General features: G+C 42.3%; 1 protein-coding gene across 1 annotated transcript in view; it reads left to right on the forward strand.

Annotated features, from left to right (window-relative positions):
- LOC132590896 (DNA primase large subunit-like) overlaps positions 1-24,965 on the forward strand; it is a 113,202-nt gene that overhangs the window by 70,761 nt on the left and 17,476 nt on the right. Inside the window, exons 8-10 of the mRNA XM_060263820.1 lie at positions 5,161-5,228; positions 9,208-9,280; positions 10,132-10,317. Coding sequence (XP_060119803.1) covers positions 5,161-5,228; positions 9,208-9,280; positions 10,132-10,317 — 327 coding nt within the window. The remainder of the gene's footprint in view (positions 1-5,160; positions 5,229-9,207; positions 9,281-10,131; positions 10,318-24,965) is intronic.

Below are 24,965 nucleotides of genomic sequence, written 5' to 3' on the forward strand. Positions count from 1 at the left end.
CAAAAGCAGAAGAACTTGATGATGATGAAGGAAAAGAAGTAATAAGCTGTGAATCTACATTCTTAGGTTGACAACCTGAGACAAGACTTCCTGTAGAAGCCAGATCAAAATTGGTGAAGAGATGAAAGAGCACTCAAAACTAACCAGCCTTGGCTACAATTCTATTAGGGTGGCAAGGAATGATCAGAAATAATTGAATTGTTTGTGTATGGTATAAGATCATATGTAGGTGTGGGGATTATCTTTATCTTGGGGATTAATTGTGACAAATCCCTCCAGTGGATTTTAAAGTAATGTGACTCAGTCTTTATTTAGATGGATGTATTAATGTGAATTATTGTGAGGAATGATGAATTCTTTGTAATGATGAATTCTTTGTAAATGTGACTGAGGAACAGAAGGGGCAGTATTACAAAAGAACAACTAGATTTGTTTATTTACTTTCTTAGCTAGGCTTTAACACTCATGTTTGAAACAGCTGTTTGATTATTACTGCTACATCATAGCTCCATAGCATCTGACTGAGGCAAACCATTTTTTGTTAGAGAATTAGTATTGCAAATGGGCTTAAATACGAGGCAACCAAAATCCCTTCAGAGCTTAAATTCCCTTTCAACCTTGTCTGGCAACTGTTTCAGTCAACCAATATTTGACAGTTTCGTTCTTAAAATCAGCCAGAACCCACAGTCTCAGCAATGTAGGGATCTCCAGTCTGGTTCCCTCAGAAGATAGATTCTTGATTAAGATCACTTATCCTCAGTAAGCATAATCAAAGTAACTTAGTAACAATAATCAAAGTGTGCTCTACCTGAGACAGACTTCCAAAACCCACTAATTATCTCAGCAGTCAGAACCGTTCTATCTTAGGGTGTAGTCAGATGACCACTTTGCTCCATTGTCATTGTGTCTCCCCAATGGATTTAATTTATATTGTACCAATATGCTGCATTTTTGCCTTTCTTCAGTACAAAATATACAATAACACATGGAAACATCCCTTGTGAAGGCTTGTTCTTTGCTTTCCTGGTTATTAATCAAATGTTATTAAGTCTGCCCAAAAGCATGAAATGGTTACACTGAAAACCAATCAATCAAATGTATGTCCCAAAGCTTTTTTGGGGGGGTTGGGAGGGGGGGTTATAACTAGTAGAAATTCCTAGCAGAAATGCAGTTATGCATAAATCCATCTCCTAAGCATTAGCACCTCTTATATCACTTTGTAATTGCAGCCCATAGTAATTTTAAGAACTGAACGGTAAAACAGTTGTGTTTAAATCTGTAAAGACATTTGCTGGGCCAGTTTTTTGAGTATTTTGTTCTTATAAGAACTGGAGATTGGTTAGATCTTTCAGCTTTTATAAGCTGTTAGGGTTGAATCCAGAAGTATTTTCTACCAGTGGGAAAGTGAGGCAGTTTTCATCAATCCCTTCCTTCCATTGCTCTCACCATGTTCCTGAGGACTTTCTGTATTGCATGAGCAGTATTTCAGAAAGTTTGGGAAGAGAGGAAACTGGTGTATTGCTGAACACTGGAAATCCACCTTTGGAGTCAGCCCCTTTTCTCACCTTGTTCTCTAAATATACTGGAAATGCTGAGGTTTGTACCTGGGACCTTCTGCATGCCATGAGATGCTCTGCTTAATGATTTGGCTCCCCTCCCTTCCCCAGTACTTTCAACTAGTGGATTGTGGGTAGCAGGGTTAAGAAAAAAACTGTACCTCAGACATTGACAAGCCACTGCCAGAAGATGAATGAGGTGGACCTGACTTGGTATAAAGTAGCCTTATGGTGTTCAGATATCATATGTTGTTGTTTTACTACTACTGTAAGACAGTTTGGCTTCTGTGGTTTCTGTAGAGTGCCTATTAGGTTAGCCCTTCAAATCAAGGGATAAGTTTTTAGATACCTGATCTAGAAGAAGAAGAGATTGGATTTACACCCCACCCTTCACTACCCAAAGGAGTCTCAGAGTGGCTTATAATCTTCTTTCCCTCCCTCTCCCCACAACAGACATCCTGTAAGGTAGGTGGAGCTGGATGAGCTCTACCAGAAACTGCTCTTGAGAAAAACAGCTCTTTGAGAACTTGTGACTGACTCAAGGTCACATCAGCAGGTGCATGTGGAAGAGAAGGGAATCAAACCTAGTTCTCCCAGATAAGAGTCTGTGCACTTAACTACTACACCAAAATGGCTCTCTAGACAGTGAGGTAGACCAATGTTATAATGGTTACCCTGCTTACCCTTTTCTTTTTCTTGGCTGAACAGGCTCTTTTCTTGTACTTCGTTTCTCTGTCTGTCCCATACAGTTGTTTAAAGGTGTATAGATATGTGCTGACCCAGCCTAGGGAACTGAGAAACCAACAAATCATTTGTATATGTCTGATAATGGTAAATGGAGAGGCTCATGTTAATTCAAACAAACTTCTGTACTTCACTTCTATGGGGAAATGGTCAGGTAGGTATCAGATTTAAACTTGGCAGGTGAACAGGAATGAGGAAACTTCGTATAACTAGATACAACAGATAACTTGTTATTAAAATGTAGCTGTTTTGTTTTATGGACTGGTCTTTAAAGCTATAGAGCAGGATCTCTTGGCAGTAACTGCTCTAATAAACGGGCATAAGCTTCTTTGTCTTAGAATTACTTAAGTTTGTGAAGACAGGAACAAACGCAGACACATGGGTTCCAGTTTTCTTTCGTTACCACTTGACAGGGATCATCTCCTTTTACTAGGACCTATTTCCATCAGGGAAGTACTGCTAATCCTGCTTCCTGTATTTCAGGATCCCCCTTGATCCTTTCACCCAGCTTAACTGAACTGTTTTATTTCCCACTCTTAACTGGCACTCTCAACTGTAGAATTCATTTTGAATCCCCTGCCACTCAAGGTTCTCAGACTGGGTTAAAGCATTAACCATTCACTGTCAGTTACAAATGTGAATAGAGATTCTCTCACTTTTCTGAAGCAGGACTGAATTAAAATTTCCTCCTTTCCCCTTTTTTCCCTATACTATTTTGTAGGATAAAATGTACAAGAAGAAACTTGTCTTCTGATGAACTAGTTGAGAAGTTATTTACATAGAATTTGAGTACTCTTAAGTATTTTGTGCAAGTTTTTGGCATAACCTTTATAACAGTCCTGTGAGGAAGGTTTTTATATTATTCCTGTACTTCATGTGGAAGGCAGAGGCTGAAAATGGCTTGCTTTAGCTACTTACTATAAGTTCATGATAGAAAACAGGCTTGAATCAGGACATCTGACTTGTAGCTTGGTCTTAGCCACCATGCTCTACCAGCATGGTAATTTGAGAAAAGGGCTCTGAAAATCCTTTCTGACAGGAATATTTTCATAAGGCTGAAGTTATTGAGAGTTGGCATAGGTGAGCCTTATGTGGGAACAATTATTAGGAGTTGGTTTGGCATGGGAATAGATTAGATCTTGTTACCAATAGAAGGAAGGTAGTTAAAATGGAACAGTGAATGAATTCAGGGCTGGGGGAGAAATTAATAGAAATACATACACATCTGTGGGTGTATCCTATATATTATAAAACCCTTGTGTGCTGGCATTTTCTGGCTTTGTTGACTGTGGTGCATACCACATCAGACATTGGCAGATCAGCTGCCACTCAATTGTACTTATCTCCTATTGGTTGAGTCCGCTCCACTCTCCTGCCTGCTGGGCCACTGGGGAAGCTGTTAGGCAGTGGCTGTGGCTATACATCCAAGCATACTTTTGTCAGTAAAAAGCAATCAAACTTGGTTTTGTCAGTAACAGGTATGGGGGGCAGCCCTTTCTAGGCCTGTTTTGGTCTTTGAGGGAGATCTCATTGGGCCCAGTCCTGACTACAGTTGCCAGCTCCAGGTAGGTGGGAAATTCCTGGAGATTTTGTGGTGGAGTCTAAGGAAGCCACAGTTTGGGGAGGAGAGATCCCTCTGCTGTATATAATGCCATAGAATCCACCCTCCAAAGCAATTATTTTCTCCAGGGAAGACAGATCTGTTGTCTGGAGTTCAGTTGTAATAACAGGAGATCTTCAGGGTCCACCTGGAGGTTGCCTACCATAGGCCTGGCAGCTGAACTCAGGGGGTCCGATAAAGGTAAGTTGATAGTTGGCTGGAAAAGAAGCAGAGTTGCCAACTCCAGGTTGGGAAATTCCTGGAGATTTCAGGAGGGGAGCCTGGAGAGGGTGAGGTTAGAGGAGGGGTGGGACCTCAGACAGGTACAATGCTGTACTCTCCACCCTCCAAATCAGCCATTTCTGCCTGGAGAACCATTTTTGCCAATCTTCAGGTGAGGGCTGGAGATCACTCAGAGTTACAGCTGCTCTCCAGATGGCAGAAATCATTTCCCCTTGAGAAAATGGCTGCTTTGCAAGATCGGCTATGTGTCATTATACCCTGCTGAGGAGGCTTCCCTTCTGCTTTGGTCCGCACTGTGGAGAAAGACTGTACTTTTCCTAGGTTGAGGCTGCAGGGAGGGGGGAGGAGATGGAAGGCTGAAGTCAGATCATTCTTCTACAGAAAATGGCTTCCTTAAGGCGCATACACTGTGGTATACCATAAGACAACCATGCCAGAGCAAAAAACATCAAACAGATCACACTACAAGCACACGCTGATACTAAATGCTGCAGGGCTGAATATGACAGGAAAAGGTGATAACAATGCACTACACACAAAAGGAATGCTCAGTTTCAGTGTCTGTGTGACTACCCCCCCCCCCCAAATAATTATTCTTTCTTCTCTCCATTCCGGGCCTGTTTTAGGGCTTTGAGCCACCACAGACACAGGGGCACACACATTCACGCAGGGTGGAGTGGGAAGTCAGCATCTGTTTCAGCTGCAGGGTGGGTGCGAAGACATTGAGGGTGGTGGGAAGTGAATGCCTTCACTTGGGTGGGAAGTAGACATGTGAAGGCTCGTTGTAGTCTTCTCTGTGTGTGTGTATACGTGCACACAAATACATACTATAGTGGGTGCAATGAATAGTGAAATGAAGATGTCTAAGAGATCTAGAAACAAAGAGTCTTTCTTTGATGGAAGACTCATTTAGCAGCAGAGTATTTAGATTCAACTGTAAGCAGGTGTGTACCAAGAATGAAAATATTGAAGATTTCATTACATCTGAGCAAGCTGTATTTCCCCCCCCCCCTTTAGCTAACAGCACGATCGTTGCCTGTTGTACAAGCTGATGAGAGACTCCAACCTCTACTCAGTCACCTCAGGTAACATAAATTATCCATGTTTTCCTAGATTATTTCTCTCTCCTAGATGAAACATGCAACAAATGAACTTTCAATGATGCTCTGTTGAGTAGAAGCTGGTATTCTTAAATCTCTCCTTCATATTTCTGGATAACCTAGTGCAGTGGTGGCAAACCTACGGCACTGGTGCCAGCGGTGGCACTCGGAGCCCTCTCTGTGGGCACATATGCTTCCTCGACACCCCCCCCCCCCCCAATGCACACTTTGCAGTTATATCTCATTGAAGTTCCTCCTCTCCCCAAACTCAGGCTCCTTCCCCCAAATCTCCAGGTATTTCCCAAACCTGGCAACCCTAACTGGGCCTCCTTCAGAGAGACAACAGAGCACTCCAACCTTTTTGAGCTCGTGGGCACCTTTGGAATTCTGATGGGGGGGAGGTGCAACCACAATGCAGCCCCAAAGCACAACAAACAGAGGAAAATTCCTTGCAGGTGTTTCTGCAGTTTTAGGGAGGGGGTTAGATGAGACCCACTAGGGCAGGGGTGGCCAAGCTTGCTTAACATAAGAGTCACATAGAATAAATGTCAGTTGTGTGAGAGCCACCAGACACGAACGTCAGATGTTTGAGAGAAGAAAGGAAGGAAAATAGATGGGGAGGGAAAGAGAGAGAGAGATGGAAAGAAAGCAACTTGAACTTTAAATGCATTCTCCAAGTCACTGGCTTGCTTGGCTTGAAGAAGTGGTTTAAAGAGACAAATGCCTTCTCTGGTGGGGGCTTCAAGAGCCACACAATGTATGTGAAAGAGCCACATGTGGCTCCCGAGCCACAGTTTGGCCACCCCTGCACTAGAGAGATGGGTATAAGGCAGCTTCACATTTTCATGTGGCCAAGACCTGGTTGCATTTCATATTTCAAAACTGTTGTGGCATGTTTTTTTAAAGGGATGTGGGTTTATTACAGGAATGTTGGATTCCACTAATCTGGCAGAAACAGCAGCTGGGATCTCCTCTGGTTTAGGAGTGGAAAGGGAGGAACTGCAGGTTTCCTTGCTTTCAAATACGATGCTTCTGATAGCAGTATCTGAGCAGAGCTCTTTCAAGCTACAGGAACCATAAGGCAGATTGTTGATAAGCTGTTTTTGAACTGTTGCACTGCTGTTTTGGTTTTCCAGAGCATCCCTGACAAGTCTTTGTCCAGCTGCTGCTTAAAGACTGCCAGTGAGGGGGTCGATTGCACTGTTGAACAGCTCTTACTGTTAAAAAGTTTTTCCTATGCCAGTCCTCTCCTCTGCTGCCAGCAGGAACAGCTCCCTGCCCTCCTCTAAGTTGCAGCCCTTCTAATTCTTTAAAAGAGCAATTATGTCCCCCCCCCCTCAATCTCCTCTTCTCCAGACTGAATATCCCCAAGTCCCTTAGCCTTTCCTCATTGGGCTTGCTCTCCATGGTTACTCGGAAGTAATCTACAGTGAGCACTGTGACACCTACTCTCTACACATGCACAGGATTGCAGTTTTAGTTAAAGAAAGAAGAAGATATTGGACTTATATCCTACCCTTCACTCTGAATCTCAGGGTCTCAGAGCAGCTCACAAGCTCCTTTATCTTCCTCCCCCACAACAGACACCCTGTGAGGTAGGTGGGGCTGAGAGAAGCTCTCCCAGAAGCTGCCCTTTCAAGGACAGCTTTGATAGCTATGGCTGACCCAAGGCCATTCCAGCAGCTGAAAGTGGAGGAGTGGGGAATCAAACCCTGTTCTCCCAGATAAGAGTCCACACACTTAACCTCTACACCAGGGGTTAGAGGCCAATGGCTGGGGCTGATGGGAGTTGTAGGCAAAAAACATCTGGAGAGTTACCGTTGGCCACCCCTGCTCTACACCAAACTGGCCCTCCTTTCTCACATCAGACTTCCTAGTTAATACAATTCAGACTATCCCTGAAGTTTCCAAGGGTAGCCGTGTTGGTCCATAGTACAACAACTAGATTTGAGCCCAGGAGTACCTTAGAGACCAACAAGATTTGGAGGAGGCACAAGCTTTCCAGCATTAGAGCTCCCTCAATTAGATAAAAGGAGCTTTGACTCTCAAAAATCGTGTCCTCTAAGGTGCTGCTGGACTCAGACTTAGCCATATAAATCAGTGGACTCCTTTCATCAACTTAATTTATTAACTAACATCATGTATCCCCTGCCTTCCTTCCCCAAAAGGACACTGAAGTGGTTTGACACACTCTTCCCTTCTCTTTTATCCTCACAACGAACCTATGAGATGGGTTAACTCAGAGTATATTCCTGGTCCAAGGTTTCCCAGCAAGCTTCCAGGGCAGAGTGGGCATATGAATCAGGACCTCCCAGATCTGATTTGGACACCCTAACTACCAGCTCCTACTAAACACACTATATTTTAATGTATTCTTTTTTCCTAATGGCAAACTAGAATGTTTATAATGTATGTTACATGTTCAAAAGTAAATTAGGTGGACAGGAGCACCTCTGGGAAAGGCATGTTCTCAGTTTAACCCAGACCTGCAAGCAACAGAGCAATGAACAGCCTCCATATATTGCCTAATGACACTCTCACCATCATTCTCCCATTCTGACATGTTACTGTTTTGTTGGTTTCCTAAACAAATGCTATCCAGACCAAATGTTCTTTCAGTTTGTTAATTTCACTATGAGTTGTTTTTTCTAAACCTAAAACCTCAGTATTCAGGTTAAATTGCCGTGTTGGCACTTTGCGATAAATAAGTGGGTTTTGGGTTGCAGTTTGGGCACTTGGTCTCTAAAAGGTGCGCCATCACTGACCTAGTGTAACCCAGCAGAAACTTGGCTATTTATTCTCCTGGCTTCACAATTTATCTATTAGCTGCAATCCCCTTTTGTGTCCTGACCCACAGTTTAAGAACCACTGGTTTAATAACAGCCAGAAAAGCTTTCTTAGTGATATGTAGCTATGCAATCTTGTGATATGGCTTGAGAGTCCACTCATTTTTTTCACAGAAAAATATAAAAAATGCATAGGCTAAGCCTAAACCCTTGCACATGCCTAAAGTTTATATTTTAATGTTTGTTGAACTGAATTCTTGGTTTTTGAGAAGAAATAGAGTTGGAAGGGACCTCCAGAATCATCTAGTCTAACCAAACTGAGGAGGCTCAGTTCTTTTAATCCATACAATATAATAATTTACCTTTTGGATCACAGTTTTGTATTCATGGACAATTTAAGGACATTTATCAGAGATTAACTTTAAATTTAGTGTGATATTTGTGTGTCAGCTTGAATATTTGGGAACAACAGGAATATTTTTTGTAAAATGAGCTTGTCACAGGAAGTATTTTCCAATACTGTCAATATCTGTCAACACATCAGAATTCCTGCTCATATAATAATTGGCTTATATTTAGAAAATCGTTTGTCAGTTGTGGGGCAAACAGGGCATTGCTTTTTTTAAAATTCATGTAGAATATTTTTCTTTGCTCAGAATCTATTTAAAGCCACAGTTGATTATTTTATTGCATATTCACTTGGGTTGTCTGCTCAGAATGCTCTGTAATACTTTGGTATGAATGTCACCATTGTGTAATAAATTCAAAAGAAAATCCACCCAATAGGTTCTATAATACTATTAAAAAAACCCAGCCTTGAAATTTAGGACACAAAGTTTAGAAATACTTCCTTAAGGCAATCACATGGAAAATATTAGATCTCAAATATTTTATTCTTGCTTTGAAAATTATTGTAGATGTTAGTGTTTAATTCTGAGCCCACTTTCTTGGAAATATCAAGGTATCACTGTTGGCTTTCTAAAAGAGTTTGTGTTGAAATTATTCTGGTTTCAGGTTTCTCATTTATTTTTGTCAAATTGTCATGTTGAATATTATTTCTGTTCAATGTCTTTCTAATATTAACTATAGTTTTGGATAGTTTTACATGGATAACAGGAAAATTACTTATCTGAATCTGTGAAAACTTTAAATAATTTTCTTCTTCCCCCATGCTACAGTCATGCATATGTTGGTCCAGATTACAACATTCAAAAAAATACTGGGAAAATTTCATTAGAACAAATTGATGCTGTAAGTATTTACGCCTCTGTACCGTACTCAGTTTCTGTGACTGTGTGAAGAAACAGGGTTCCATATAGTAGTAGCAAATACGTTACTATTTTATTATGTTGTCAAAGCTGTAACATTCAAAGTGCATAGTAGAATTTTTTTAAAAGGGGGGTATAGATGTGAGGAGGGGATTGAATTAATAGATTTTCATTAAAATCACTTTCTAAAAAGATGTATTGTTTGAATGGATAGTGTATGACAGGTGCATTTTAGAGCATGTTTCAAAGCACTTAAACTTTATAGCAGTAATTTTTATAACAAAATGGGGATAGCTATGTTGGCCTGTTATAACATAGATGTAATTATTAGTAGGTCATTTATTATATTAGTTCTTAATGATTTGTTATATTATTATCTTAACATAGGTTATAGTTGGAGCAGTATTTAGTTAAACTGGCAGCTTGTATGTAAGAAATGCAAGTAAGTAATTAATGGGGAAATGAACTTAAATACACGCCAGAGATCATCAGTGCCATCACTCTAGAACACACTTTATTTTTAATGTAGCTGTTCCCAGTCAAAATAAATGCTTTAAACCCAGGAGTAAACATACCAATTCATGCTTTGGCTGGGAATAATAAAGATAATTTCTCATTTATTAAAACAACTTATGTGTTACAAGGATAGATGTATCTGATAAGTATTAGACATAGCACATTCCACTTCTAATGTAAATTTAATCCGTACATCCTATAGACTTTGCATACACTATTTTTCATCATGATCTTTCCTAATGGTTTTAATTAGTGATCACAATCAGCCTGTAAGTTACAGTAGTCGATACATCTTTAATACCAGTTTTCTTGTTACAGCTTTCAGTTAAATCATTTCCTCTCTGCATGCGTCAGTTGCACAAGGCTCTGCGTGATAATCATCATCTCCGTCATGGAGGCCGTATGCAATATGGTTTGTTTCTTAAGGGAATTGGTTTGACACTAGAACAAGCTCTGCAGTTTTGGAAATCTGAGTTCATCAAAGGAAAAGTGGATGCAGACAAGGTAGGTTAGACAACTTAAATATTAGAAACGTAACTCAGGGTTTTGCTTGGGAAACTTATCTCACTTACGATCTTCGTGGTCTCAGTGCAGTCCCACACATGAGTCTTAACGCTGAGTCACGACCCCTAGCTAGGAGAATACAAAAGCTTGCCTTAGGCGTTTTGGCGTGCCTCTCCCAATGCACCAGGAAGCAGTAATTGAATGCGCATGCCTCGTGCAGGGGAGGGGTGCCATCCCACTCAGTTTCTTCCTTTCACACCTCTCCTTGCTGAGCTCCTTCTTTGCTTACCTCAGGCCCATCGTTGATTGGTATCGTTGTCTTTTCGTTGCCTCTTTTTCGTTTCTTTCGCATTGTTTCTTTCGTCTCCTTGTTTCCTACATTAAAAAAAAGTTGTTTTTCAGACTTTCTACTCTTCCCCCCCTTCCCTTTTTTTCTTCCCCCCGCTTTCCTCGAGTGTGTGGAAGGGGGAAAAAAATCACATTTAAAAAGTGCCTTCGCTCCGGGACCAAAATCCCATCATCTGATGGTCACTCGCACTGCCTTTTTTGCCTGGAGGAAAGCCACCGGGTGGACAGTTGTTCCCATTGTGCCCAGTTTGGAAAACACACCAACAAAAACAGGGCCGCTAGACTCAGGAGCCACCACCTGGAAACTTCTCTCCGGCCTATGACGTCCCTCGGGTTCGTCGCTTCTACTTCGACATCTGCTCACTCGGGCTCGTCGGCTGCTTCAGTGGTTCAGACTCCCAAAAAGCATAAGCTGGACAAGGATTCGAAGCGTACTAAAGACGCCAAGAAATATGCATCTAAAAAGGCTCACGAACATCAAGTCCATACCAAGCCCAGGAAAGTCTCGGGTCCCACCCCACTGGCTTTGGATTCGACACCTAGAAAGCGGACACAACAGTCGACCTCTATGGCGGCGGCTTCCGCTTTGACCTCTCAGCCTCTTCTGGCCATCCCTGTTGAGCTCTCAGCTCCCGCGGATGTGATTTCTGATGCTCAGCCACTTCGAGAGCTTGCTATCATCCGGATCCTTTCTCGATCTCCGTCGGTCCATCCTGATCTGCCCGAGGATATTCTTGAACCCGAGACTGGCTCCACCTTGACGTGCCCCCAGTTCCTCAACCCAAACCTCTTCAACAGAGGCTCTTTTCAGGACGTCACATTGTCCTGATATGGAATCCTCCACTCGTCCTCGGCGTTCGTGCTCCAGATCCCGCCATTCCTATAGAGACCTAGCCAGTCAAACGGATCGCTATGACCACTCTTGGTCTTGATCCCACAACCGCTACTCCCCGGATTGCTGGGACTTCCATACACAAATACCAAGACACCCTCACGACATCTCTCCTCATTGTCAACATGGTCATAGGCATTGGCACGATAGTCCATCCCCCTCTAGATCACCTTCACCCAGTGTCGGTACTGTCGCCACTACTATTCCAGATCTTCTTCCCTCGATGAATACCAAGCTATTTGATACCATCTTCCACCTTGAGATCCAGCTCGGTACCGAGACATTCGACCTCAAAACCATCCAACCGTACCACAAGAGCACTCGGTTCCTACAGACCCTTCTAAACTATCTCCTGTGCATTACCTACCATTGCCGCTTGAGAGACAGCCTGTAGAGGAAGATCAACCCCGTGAGCACCCGAAGACTCCTCCCTTGGTCCCGGATCCTACTTTACCTGATCCTTCCGATTAGGACGTCTCGGATGCCTTTTCTGATGTGGACTCGACTCCAGGATCTCCTGCTTCTGCAGTGGTTTTACCAGCTGACCTCTCTCCCTCAGAAGGTTCAAAGGCATATTTGGACCTCATTACCAACATGGCTTCTGCTCTCAACATCAAACTTTCTGCAGACCTTCCTAAAGTGTCCGACGTCGTACATGATCTTGTCCAAGCTGACCTCCCAGCGGAGTCACATTTGCCCTGTCCACCTCGAAGCTCTTCAAGAAGCCTGGGATAAACTGGCCTATGTATCGCTTGTCTCCAAGCGCATCGAATTCCTCTACAGGATCCATGCTCCTGACTCCAAGTTTCTGTTCAATCATCCTGTACCCAGCTCTATAATTGTCCATTCAGCTTCAAAATCAAAACAAACTAAACACCTGGCCCCTCCAGACAGAGAGGGAAAAAAATTGGACACTTTGGGCAGGGAGGTGTATTCTTTAGCTACTGCTTCCTCAAAAATCCATAACTATTTGGCTTATTTTTCAGCGTATACTTTTAATTTAACCACTCAGCTAACCGCTCTTGTCCCTTCCCCACCAGAGTCTTCGCAGAAAACGGCCTCTCATCTTCTTGCCGAACTGTCTCGAGTGAGCATACAACAAATTAACACTGTGCGCCATGCAGTATCCTGCTCTTCCCACTCTGTGGCTATGGCAGTAGCTCTCCGCTGCCATGCCTGGCTCCTTAGTATGTCCCTGCAACCAGACGTAAAGTTCAAAATAGAGGATCTTCCATTCGATGGTAAAGGCCTCTTCAACTCTACAACTGATGAGATCTACCTAACTTTGGTAGATGACAGTAGAAAGAAAGCCAAGCGCTTCAACAGCCTCCCAACAACAGTTCCGCTCCCAATCATGGAACTCCTCTTACACTAAGAGACCTCATTCGCCTAGACAATCTGACTTTTGGAAACGCAGCAGCAATACCTAAACAAGCCAAGATCTCAGCCTGCCAAGAAACCTGGCCAGGCCTCCAAACAGTCCCTTTGACTTCAGCACAAGGTTATTCCCTCATCTCCACGCATGGGAGTCCATGACATCCAACAAATGGGTACTGGCTATCATAAAACACGGCTGCCTGATAGAATTTGCACATTTCCGCATTTCCACCGTTTTGTTCGCACTCCTCCCTCTCCCATGCTGGATGCAGAGGTCCAAACTCTCCTGGACCAAGATGCCATTGAACCTGTACTCTTTCCAGACTGTCACAGAGGTTTCTATTCCAGGTACTTCCTCGTTCCCAAGAGGGATGGGGGACTGCACCCAATAATGGACTTACGCAAGCTGCACATACTTCACAAAAAATTTCATATGATCACCCTTCACTCAATTCTTCCATTGATCCCACCAGGGTCTTGGCTTGCATCCCTGGACCTTCAGGATGCGTACTTTCATCTCACCATCCATTAGAAGCACAGGAGATTTCTTCAGTTTTGCATAGGACACAACCACTACCAGTTTCATGCTCTTCCCTTTGGCCTTTCCACCGTCCCAAGGGTATTCACGAAATGTATGGCACCTGCAGCTGCCACTCTTTGTCAACAAGGAATATCCATCTTCCTGTATATCGACGATTGGCTCCTGGTGTCCCAGTCCAAGCCTCAACTGCTACGAGACATTGCTCTCACCATGGACCTTCAGTCCCTGGGCCTCTGCGTGAACCTAGCAAAGTACAGCTTAATCCCATCTCAGAACCTGCAGTTCATTGGGGCACGTCTTTGCACGGTCTCACATTTGGCATACCTCTTTGTCAACCGCAGTTCGCACATATAGTCTCTAGCCGAGATCATCATTTCCTCTCCGATACAAACAGCCTTCATGATTCAGCGCATATTAGGCCTCATGGCGGCAACCACATCAGTGCTGCGCTTTGCCAGAATGCACATGCGGACGCTTCAGTTATGGTTCTTGAAATCCTTTCATCCACACAGCCAGCATCAGATGACCCATCTCAAGGTTCCCCCTCACATCTTGGAATCCCTGAAATGGTGGACTCTGGACACCAACTTACTGCAAGGCAAACTGTTTGCACTATCATCCCCCACAGCGATAGTAACAACAGATGCCTCAAAATAAAGCTGGGGAACCCATTTTGGAAATCTGACTGCGTAGGCATTGTGGACAGACCAGGAGAGTCTTCTTCACATAAGCTGCTTGGAGCTAATGGCTGTGGCTCGTGCGCTCTGTTCATTCCTCCCATCACTCAAGCACCAGCACGTGCAAATAACATCGGACAATATAGTGACTGTATTTTACCTGAACAAGCAGGGAGGAACTTCCTCAGCCACCCTGTGCCGCCTAGCCATTGCTCTCTGGACCTGGTGGATCGAGAACGACATTTTTCTCATAGCAGTACATCTCCCAGGAGTAGAGAACGTCTGGGCAGACTTCCTTAGTCACTCACAGACGAGCAATCACGAATGGTCCCTGGCCCTCAAGTATTTGATACCCATCTTCCGATGATTTGGCAACCCAGAGGTAGATGTTTTTGCCTCCCCAGCGAATAAGAAATGTCCACTGTACTACTCCAGGGGACCTCAAACTATGTTGTCACAAGGGGATGCATTCCTCTATGAATGGAACCGTCATCTCCACTACATGTTCCCCCCAATCCCTCTAATCACCAGAACTCTCCAGAAAATAGTCCATGACCAAGCAGACTGTATTCTAGTAGCACCGTGATGGCCATGGCAATCTTGGTTCACAAAGATTCTGCTCCTATCGAACAACATTTGTTACCGTTCCCCAGATGTCCAGGATCTGCTGTCTCAACAGGATGGTAGAATTCTTCACCACAACCCGGTAATGCTCCGTCTCAGCATGGAGAATCTGCTTTTAGCCATGCCTTTACCTGTTCAGAACGTTATACTTAATGCAAGAAAGCCGACTACTTGTTGCTCCTACTCCAATAAGTGGAAACGCTTTTCACTTTATGCTGCCCAACATGACCTTCTACCAGATTCGTCCTCTTTATCAGACATCTTGTCTTACCTGCTTCATCTCCAAAACTCCGGGTTGGCCTTCTCTTCTGTTAAGGTCCACCTCTTGGCTATATCAGCTTTTCACCAACTGATTGATGGACATACGGTCCATCATTTCTCATTCTATCACAAAATCCTTTCTTTGAGGCCTTCTTCGTCTGCATCCTCCAATACGACCTGTTTTACCGTCCTGGAGCTTGTCCTTGGTACTTACCCAACTTATGCAATCACTGTTTGAGCCCATGGATAAGATCCCTCTGTATCTCCTGTCGTGGAAAACTGCCATTCTTACTGCACTTACTTCAGGAAAGCGGGCCAGTGACATTTGTGCATTTCGTGCTGACCCCCCCCCCCCCATATACTGTATTTCACAAGGATAAAGTTGTATTGTGGCCTGAACCCGCATTCCTTCTGAAAGTTGTTTCTTCCTTTATCTCGTTCAACTGTTCTCCCAAGTTTTTTCCCTGAGCCGAAGGACAATGGCTAAAAAACTCTCCACAACATTGATGTTAGGAGAGCCCTGGTGTTCTACCTGCCTAGAACGAAATCCTTCCGTAAAGACCTCAATTTATTTGTGGCATATGGGAAGCTTAGACAACGTCAAACAATTTCTATGCAGAGTTTATCCAAATGGATTGCTTCTGCAATCACCTTATGCTATGAACTAGCTAAGCAGCCCTTACATGTAATTCCTAGAGCGCACTCAACCCAGACTGTATCGACTTCGTCGGCCTTCCTCCAGGGAGTGTCATTAGAGGACATCTGTGCTGCTGCCGCCTGGTCCTCGCCTTCGACCTTCATAACACACTACGCCTTGGATGTCTGGACCAGACGAGACGCCTCCTTCGGCCAGGCAGTTCTTCGTTCTGTCTTTCAGTGATGTTACCACAGGTACGTATCCTGTTTCTTAGCTTGCTAATTACCATGTGTGGGACTGCACTGAGACCACGAAGAAGATAAACAGGTTGCTTACCTGTAACTGATGATCTTCGAGTGGTCATTTATGCAGTCACACACGACCCACCCAGCTGCTGGCATCTTTCCTCTGCCTCACTTCAGTAGTGGCTGGAAGAAACTGAGTGGGATGGCGCCCCTCCCCCGCACCAGGCATGCACATTCGATTACTGCTTCCTGGCGCGTCGGGAGAGGTGTGCCAAAACACCTAAGGTGAGCTTTTGTATTCTCCGAGCTAGGGGTCGTGACTCAGCATAAGACCCATGTGTGGGACTGCACAGATGACCACTCGAAGATCATCAGCCTGTTTTTATCTGTTTACAGTGGAGGCACTTACTACAGATTAAAGCCAAAATAATAAAGACAAAAACAGCTGCTTTTCCACTCCCTGCTCTCAGCAGAGTCTCATGATTATTCTCTTTCATTACAAATTATATTGCTAATTTCATTCTAGGGAGATCTTGGAGTCAGAGTGTGGGTCACGGAGCCATGTGTTGCAATTAAAAAAATCCAGAAATGCTGATTGCAACCACAGTGGTAAGGATGGAAGTGAGGATGCCATGGGGATAAACCACAGATACCTTGTTGGTTAAAATAGTCAGAGCTTTATTGAGTTCAGTCGCAAGAGCTTTTGGTGCAGCATCAGGCCAGGATTAGCATTGTGCAACCCACCTGCTAGCCAGTTAAACCTACCCTCACTCCAGCCCACCTGCTGTGGAAAACTTTTCAGGGTGGCAAGTCCTGTGGTACCACTTAGGTGTGAGCCTATGCTAGAGCTGGGTGACAGCACAAGGGCTGGGCATGCCACTGGACGGCCTAACTTGCAAGACCCCTTATTGGGTCTTCAGATCAGAGGAGGCAGGCACGCAGCCTCAGGTGTCCCCCCAAATTGGACCCAGTCTGATACCCAGACTGCCACAAGGGATGTGCTGCTGCTCATAAACACACAAATATGGAAGGACAGCACCTTTCTGAATTTACTTTTTGTTGACAAATCTGGAAGTATTATTGAATGCTCTTGGATAAAGACATGATTGGCAAAACAAAAGGTGACTTGAGGTACAAGAACTTATTTTCTTCTGTGTCTGGGATACCAGAATCGAGTTTTGTGGTTGCCTGTAGGCTACCTGTTTTCTCTTGCCTTGACTTACTTTTCAGTAATTAAATAAGTGATTTGAGCTCACTTTTTTAAAAAATAGGAATCTTTAACACTGAGTATGGAGAAATGCCATTTTACGCTATGGTTATCTGGGAGTTGGCAGGAAGAGACCATCAAACTGGAGGCAAGCTTCGGCCTAGTCTCTTCCTCCTCCCCCCCTCTCCTCCGGTCTGGAAGCAGTAATTCTGGGGAGGTCTCCTAGAGAGGCAGGAAGTCTTTCAGGCTGGTTTCCCAGAAGGCTGCAGGAGGGATAATCAGTTCCTGGGGGGAACTGGGTTGATATTAGAGATTTTTGGCAGGAGACGGGCAATTTGCGTTGGACTTTGAGTTCAGTCAATTGGGTTAGTGAGTCTGTCTGTGCTGGATGGCATGGTCAGGGCAAGTATTGTATAACAGGGAGAGAAGGAGCGTTTTTCCGTACTTTAATTTATGTCTTCTGTTCACCTTTTAAAAAAATGCGTGTATATAGTTATACATTTTAAATAAATGTTTTGTCTTTTTAAAAGGTAGTCCCTCTGTACCACATAGTTTCCCCAACCACCTTAGACAATGGTACTGCAAGAGGGGAGTCCAGGAAAGGGAGAAGGCATACAGTTGGCAAGGGTGCCAATCCTCCAGGGGTCTCCCAAAGAAGGACTTTGGTCTCTGTCATAACCAGGTGCTGGGTTGGCAGAGGACCTTGAGGCCAGGCCTCAGAACTTGCAAGGGGGATTGGGAGTCCTGTTCCTTTCAGTCAGGAACCCCTAAATTGAGCAGGTGGTGGCAGCGTGCCCTAGTGGCGGGAAGAAGATAAGCTCCCTTCAGGAGTTGGCAACTCAAAAGGGAGTTGACGGGACCAGGTCTGAAGGCAGAATCGGGCCGGTTCCATCACACCGATAGACATGAATAACACAAATAAGATTTTCTGTAACCTATTAACTCTATTGTAAATATTAAATAACTCAGCACGTCAAACTCAAGACAAATTAATCACTGAACTGTTAAAGGGAGTGATAATCATGTTGAGCAAAAAGAAAGAAAGAAAACCTGTCAAAACTCTTCAAACTGATGATTTTAATGATTCATTCTTCTAATACCAGAGCTGAATGATGAATTTAAAGAGTAATCCTGAGGTAGTGGCAAGGAGGATAAAAAACACACACGTCAAAGTAGGTTATAAACTCAGATTTTTAAACAAAGCTGGAGTCAAGTTGTACCTTTAAGACCAACCAATTTTTATTTAGAACGTAAGCTTTCACGTGCTCTTAAGCACACTTCATTAGACGAGGAATCCAGCACAGTGAGCAAAGCCATACATAACTGATAGGCAGCGGCCCAGAATGCAGCGTGGTACAGATTTAAGAACCAATGACAGTGACGTAAAATTATCTGGTAGGCAGAGGTTTAGAATGTAAAATGGTACAATGGCAGAATAGTAAAATTAACAAATTGAGCAAACCTTTGATCTGAGTAGCATGAGCATGCGAAAGCAACAAAACAGCAGTATGTCAAAATGTGAGATTGTCTGTCACTACTGTTTTGTCTGTAGTATGTCAAAATGTGAAATTGTCTACTACTGTTTTGTTGCTTTCGCATGCTCATGCTACTCAGACCAAAGGTTTGCTCAGTTTGTTAATTTTACTGCATACTGCTGTTTTGCTGTATTTGCATGCTCATGCTACTCAGATCAAAGGTTTGCTCAGTTTGTTAATTTTACTATTCTGTCATTGTACCATTTTACATTCTAAACCACTGCCTACCAGATAATTTTACTTTACTATCATTGGCTCTTAAATCTGTACCATGCGGCATTCTGGGCCACTGCCTACCAGCTATGTAAGGCTCTGCTCAGCTATGTATGGCTTTGCTCACTGTGCTGGATTCCTCGTCTGATGAAGTGTGCTTAAGAGCACACAAAAGCTTACGTTCTAAATAAAAATTGGTTGGTCTTAAAGGTGCCACTTGACTCCTGCTTTGTTCAACTGCTTCAGACCAACACAGCTGCCCACTTGGCTCTATCAGATTTTTAAAGTAGCATGAAGTGACCTTTTCTAGAGCTGTGATAATTGCTGTTCTAAATAATTTGGGAAAATTTTGAGCTACCAAAAAGATGGCTGGTGCTAGGTTTGAGCTTGCCAGAGAGCAGCAATTTTAATAAGACTTGCTCCTTAGGAAGAGTTTTATTATTTGGGGTTCCCGTTGTATGTGAGATTCTCATCATTGATTGTATTTTAGAAGTGAAACAATGCACTGCAAATTACTTGTTTGCTCATTGAAGCAGCAGTGTGCAAGTTTTTTATTTCTGTGCATGCCAAGTATGTGTATGTTGATATATGCCAACATCATTTCTTCTTAGTTGAAGTTTTGTAATTTTGTAATGGATTGCTTTGTCCCTATGTTGCTTTTTAAAATATTTGTGCTATGTAGAATGCCTTGCCCTATTGGAATGGCAATATTCTGTAGTGAGAAGAGCACAACAAAAGTATAACACAAGTACTATCAGTTTAAACTATCTAGAATTTGCCAGGGAACATGTAGACTATCCAAACAAATTGCAAAACTGTTACCTATATCACTGTTCATCTTGGGTCTAGCTGTTCCTGTGTATTTTGTGTTAAAACTAAAAACTGACTTCAACTTCAAACTGGGTCTTTTGTCGAATCACAGTGTTACAATACTGCTGTAACCTGTCATAAAACATACTGTGGTATATATTCTTGTTATTTGGCTCCCCAGCGGCCAAGTGGGAAAAAACAACAAAAAAAACCCCTGTTGTTGAGCAGTCAGATTAGGTATGCTCCTGGAGATGGTGGGCTTGTGCGGGCTTTTCCACATGTAGCTGCCTGACTTTGTGTGATGTGGCTCAAATAAAAGCCGAGTTACATGCTTAACTTGCTGGTGTGACCTGCGAACATTACACATACTGTTGAAAGATGCAGTGAGACACTGATGAGCTTATGTTTTTGATTAAAAGAGTACATTCACATGCACCCTAAAAATGTTTCTGTCATATGCAAAAAATGTATGGAGGGAAGACTTCATGGTGGAACTATAGAGTAGCCAAGGCTGTGCAAGACTAGCAACACCTCTTTCCTTTCTAAAGGAATTACCAAAGAAATCAGAATGAAAGTAGTCCTGATGAAAAGGAAATGCAATGCAGTGGCTGATGTGAAGAACATGGTTAGAGTTACTCAGGTATGAGAAAGAGGTATCACAGGAAGGTTAGTATATTTTGAATAAAATAATGGTTTTCCCACCAAAAATGCTAGGAGAATAAAAAGTAGAGGATGGGATTAAACATAGGATCAACAGTAATCAACTAAGGAAGAAGAAGATGATATTGGACTTATATCTTGCCCTATACTCTGAATCTCAGAGTCTCAGAGCAGTCACAATCTCCTTTACCTTCCCTCCCCACCACAACAGACACTCTATGAGGTAGGTGGGGTTGAGAGAGCTCTTACAGCAGCTGTCCTTTCAAGGACAACTCCTACGAGAGCTATGGCTGACCCAAGGCCATGCTAGCAGCTGCAAGTGGAGGAGTGGGGAATCAAACCCGGTTCTTCCAGATAAGAGTCCACGCACTTAACCACTACATCAAACTGTGGAACCCCTCATCTTGCTGTAAGTCCATTTTGTTTGGGTACTGTTCTTTAATAGCTCATTGAAGCAGCAGTGTCACCTGTTGTAGTTTTGTAGTGTGGAAACTGTATGTAATCTCTTTACTCATGTGTATGTCAGAAGATGGAGGAAAGAGACAAGTGTTGTGTCTTGGCAGTTGTGTAATGGTAGCTGCTAATCCATCTTTGTGCTGGATAGATTCCTGAAACATTATTGTGCTGGATCATTGTGCTGGATAGATTCCTGAAACATTAGGAGGAATCTGAGCTGCAAGGATCTTTATCAGCAAAGATGTTTTAGCACATTAGAATGAGCTATTAAAATGGAAAGATACAATACTGCAAACAGTTGTTTTCACTTTTTCAAATTGTTACATACATAATGTTATGTGTACAAAGTGCCAGTTATTATTACTGTGAAACTTGTGGAAACAGGAAGAATAATTCTCAGTACCATAGCTTGAAAATTCGTATTTAAGCATGTTGCTAGAATGGATTGCTCCTACTTGCATGAATCATCAAGAGGGTAGCTAGTCACCTTTTTATTAAATTATGTTTTAGTTGGGAAATTTTTAAAGTGAAATGGGCACCACTGACTATATAAATTAGCTTAAGTAAGACTAACTATTATTTATATTTTATTTGGCTTATTCTATGCTTTTTTAGGTTCTTATGTTTCATGTTATAGTGATAAACCACACAAAAATAATACCTTGTATGGATCTTTCTATGAAATAATCAGCCTCCAGATGAATTTAAGGTGCATTCTAAGAATGAACATTTAGGTATATTGGTTAAAATCCAGAGAGTTGCTTTGTCTCATGTAGGAAGTTTTCACCATGTTTTTTGTTCTTTTTTGGGGGGCAGGGGGACAACATCTTCTACATCACATTATTAAAATAACCACTTTTGAAACTACCTCCGTTTCCTAAACAGCTTGTGGTATAGCGTGGAAGACTTCAGTTCTAAGAAAAATAAACGTAAAGCTCTCTTGGATTCATGGCAATCATTTCACAGGATTTTTGAACCCCAGCTATAAAATAGATAAGGATCCAAGTACTCTGCAGTGTAAGAAGTTCGAAATGAGTGGTAGTTGCAAATTATCTCTTTACAGTGAGTCTTGGACCATATTGAGAACAAAAGTAAGGCTAGCACATTCCCTGCAGTAGTCAATAAATGTTTCAAAGCAAGATACAAGTCTATTAGTAGCTTTCCCTAGCATACTGCTCTTGCTTCCACATCTTTCTGATACATTATGAAAATACTTGGTGCAATAGCACTACTGATTCCTCCCTTCCTTTAGAAGACTAGGTAAATGGATAGTTCTCCCCCTCCCCTACTGAACTAAAAGCTATTCTGTGTATTGGAAAACCAACATAATGGTGAAGCTGAATTAGCTTGGGTTTGATGACCTGCAGCACCCAAAAGCAAATATAACTTCTTGTTCCTTCCCATGCACTTATAGACATAAAGTTTATAATTAAAGTTATACCTCCTTGTTTTCAGAAGTTGTTTTTTTTTACAGACAGCTGTTGGAAACCTATGTATGCCTTAATTCAGTTAATTCAGGCCTCTCTCTGCTTTATGTCATCATCCAATATGAAATAATGGTGTATCATCAGAAGGTGCCAGTTACTTTCTTACACAGAGTAGCTTGGTTTTCAATATGCAAGTATATTGGTTTTCCAGGCTTTAACCTGGCATCTGTTTCTGTAATATCTGCATGTCTTTGTTATAAACTGAATCCCACAGATGCTACTTCCAGTCCCCTGAGCATGGAGGGTAGTTGGAAGAGATTTCTAAAGGAAGGTTGGGGAAACCAAAGATGGGACTGAAAAAGTCCCCAGTACCTGTTTATCCAGATGTTTATAAATGAAATGGTGATATTTGTTTCCTATTGTGGACAAGGAAACGTTTCACCCCCTGTAGACTTCTATTAGTCTGGCCTATATTATTTGTAACTGAGGAAAACTGTCTTCATTAGCTTTGAAATTAGAATTCCTCCATTTCAAGATTTCACATGAAGCTGGCCACTAACGCACACTAGTGTAGCATGGGCACTTGACCATCTCTATGGCTAGGGGTTTTTATCTCCCCCATCCCATCTTGCAAGCAGGATGGTTAACTGGTTAAAGCAGGATGGTTGACTGGTTATAGGTAATCAACGTACGTAATGAGCTTGAACACTCGTGGGAAGGGCAGGATATAAATTCTAAATAATAAATAAATAAATAAATAAACACTGGTACTAATATGAATTTTCTGTTATGGATAATGCAAGAAATTCTAGCCTTGCTGGGTTATTGAATAAAGTTCTGGAATTGTCTCTTAATATATCTTGGTCTGAAAATCAGATTTGGTTAGTGTGACTGGATTCCTTAATGTTTAATTTCAAAAGCAGTTGCTGTAGACTCCCAATTTCTGTACAAGTCTCCCCCCCCACCCCAAGATGGTATAGTAGCAGCTGCAGAGGGGTAAGTAAGCAAGTAGAAAAAGTTGCTGTACCCTAGTACCATGGCCTTAATCGCCCCCCTTAATAATAAAAATATTAAGGATGTTATACATGTACCATGTCTCAAGTAGCTTGACAGGCTAGAAAACAAGTGTTTCTTTTTCACTGTCTCTTTTAGGTGCAGGCATTAATAACAGCAAAAACATTATTTATTACCTTCAATTATAGCCCACTTTTCTCTCTGAGACTCAAAGCAAATGACACAATATAAAACAATGCAATCAGATGGCATAAGACATCCAGTAAACAATGCAACAGGGCTAGGATTACTGAATTAGAAAACAATGGCTATCATAAACAATGCAGAAAATAGAATTACAGAAGTAGAATTACAGAAGTAGAAGGCAATACAGTAAGATAAAGCATACATAAACAGTGGAATACAACCCTATTTATAAAAGCATCCTTCTGAATCATCCTATTATACTACAGCCCTGTTCCCTTTATAAAAATGCCCTCCTATATGCATATGAGAGTCTTGCTCAAAACACTTTTCATTGTAGCTTAGCTCTAACAGTGATCTCAGGGGTGTTAGGGGTTTTTTTGTGTGTGGTGTCCTTACTTTTCTTGCTCCTAAGCTATGAAGTCCCTTAGTCAGTGAATATTGTGGCTTGGTTAAGTGTTTAGTAAAATGTTCTGTATGGGGGGCTCAGGTTCATAGAGGCCCTGTGTCTTGTGTGAGGAGCTTGGTAGGGGGATGATAATATCTGCCGGTGTGAGGAGTTGGGTAAGGGGATAAAGCCCTACTACAGGGATGCCCTAGAGAATCTATAGCAGGGGTGGCCGAACTGAGACTCGGGAGCCACATGTGACTCTTTCACACATATTTGTGGCTCTTAAAGCCTCCACTGCCCTGTTGGCTGACTTGGAGAAAGCATTTATTTTTTTATATCCAAGCCAAGCCAGCCGGTGGCTTGGAGAATGCATTTAAAGTTACAGTTGCTTTCTTTCCACCCCTCTCTCCCTTCCTTGCGACTCTCAAACATCTGACATTCATGTCTTGTTGTGGCTCTCAAACATATGATGTTTATTTTATGTGACTCTTACATTAAGCAAGTTTGGCCACCCCTGATCTATAGTTTCATTTATTTGAACACTACTACCTGTTGTCTTACTATCACAAACTTGTTCTCAGAATTACACTCGAATCCAGACTATTATTGTGAAGGATTGTTGTTTGGTGTCAGAACCGAATATGTGCATCTTTTAAATGAATTAAGAACTAAATAGCTGGTTGAAAAAATACTTTGGAATAAAATATTGCAATCCTATTGCCATAAATTAATAAGCCACTCAGTAATTCCATATTAATAAGTGTATAATAAAGCTTTTTAAAGGCAGTTTGTGGCTCTTTGATCATTAGTAATGGATATTCACGTTTGGGAATTTTGGATTTTCACAATAAATCACATTCCAGAACCATCCTTGCCATTTTAGATTAGCTGTTTTACTTTCAGTGTTACTGTATTATGTTTTTAGGAAGTCTGACCTTGTAGACCCAAGGCCTCTTTTGGTTTAGCTGTAAAGTAAAAGATACTAATGAGAATGTCTTTGGGATATAATTATGTAGATTTAAAGGAGTGATGTAGTTTTAATTATGCCCTGTAGCCAATGTAGATGCATATTAAACTAAATCATGCCTCTATGTTTCCCTCAGAAACTTCCCTCTTCTCAGACCTTAAATTACTAATCAGCTCATTGGTG

This window comes from Heteronotia binoei, unplaced genomic scaffold (genome assembly GCF_032191835.1).
Source record: "Heteronotia binoei isolate CCM8104 ecotype False Entrance Well unplaced genomic scaffold, APGP_CSIRO_Hbin_v1 ptg001006l, whole genome shotgun sequence".
In the NCBI taxonomy this organism is placed as follows: Eukaryota; Metazoa; Chordata; class Lepidosauria; order Squamata; family Gekkonidae; genus Heteronotia; species Heteronotia binoei.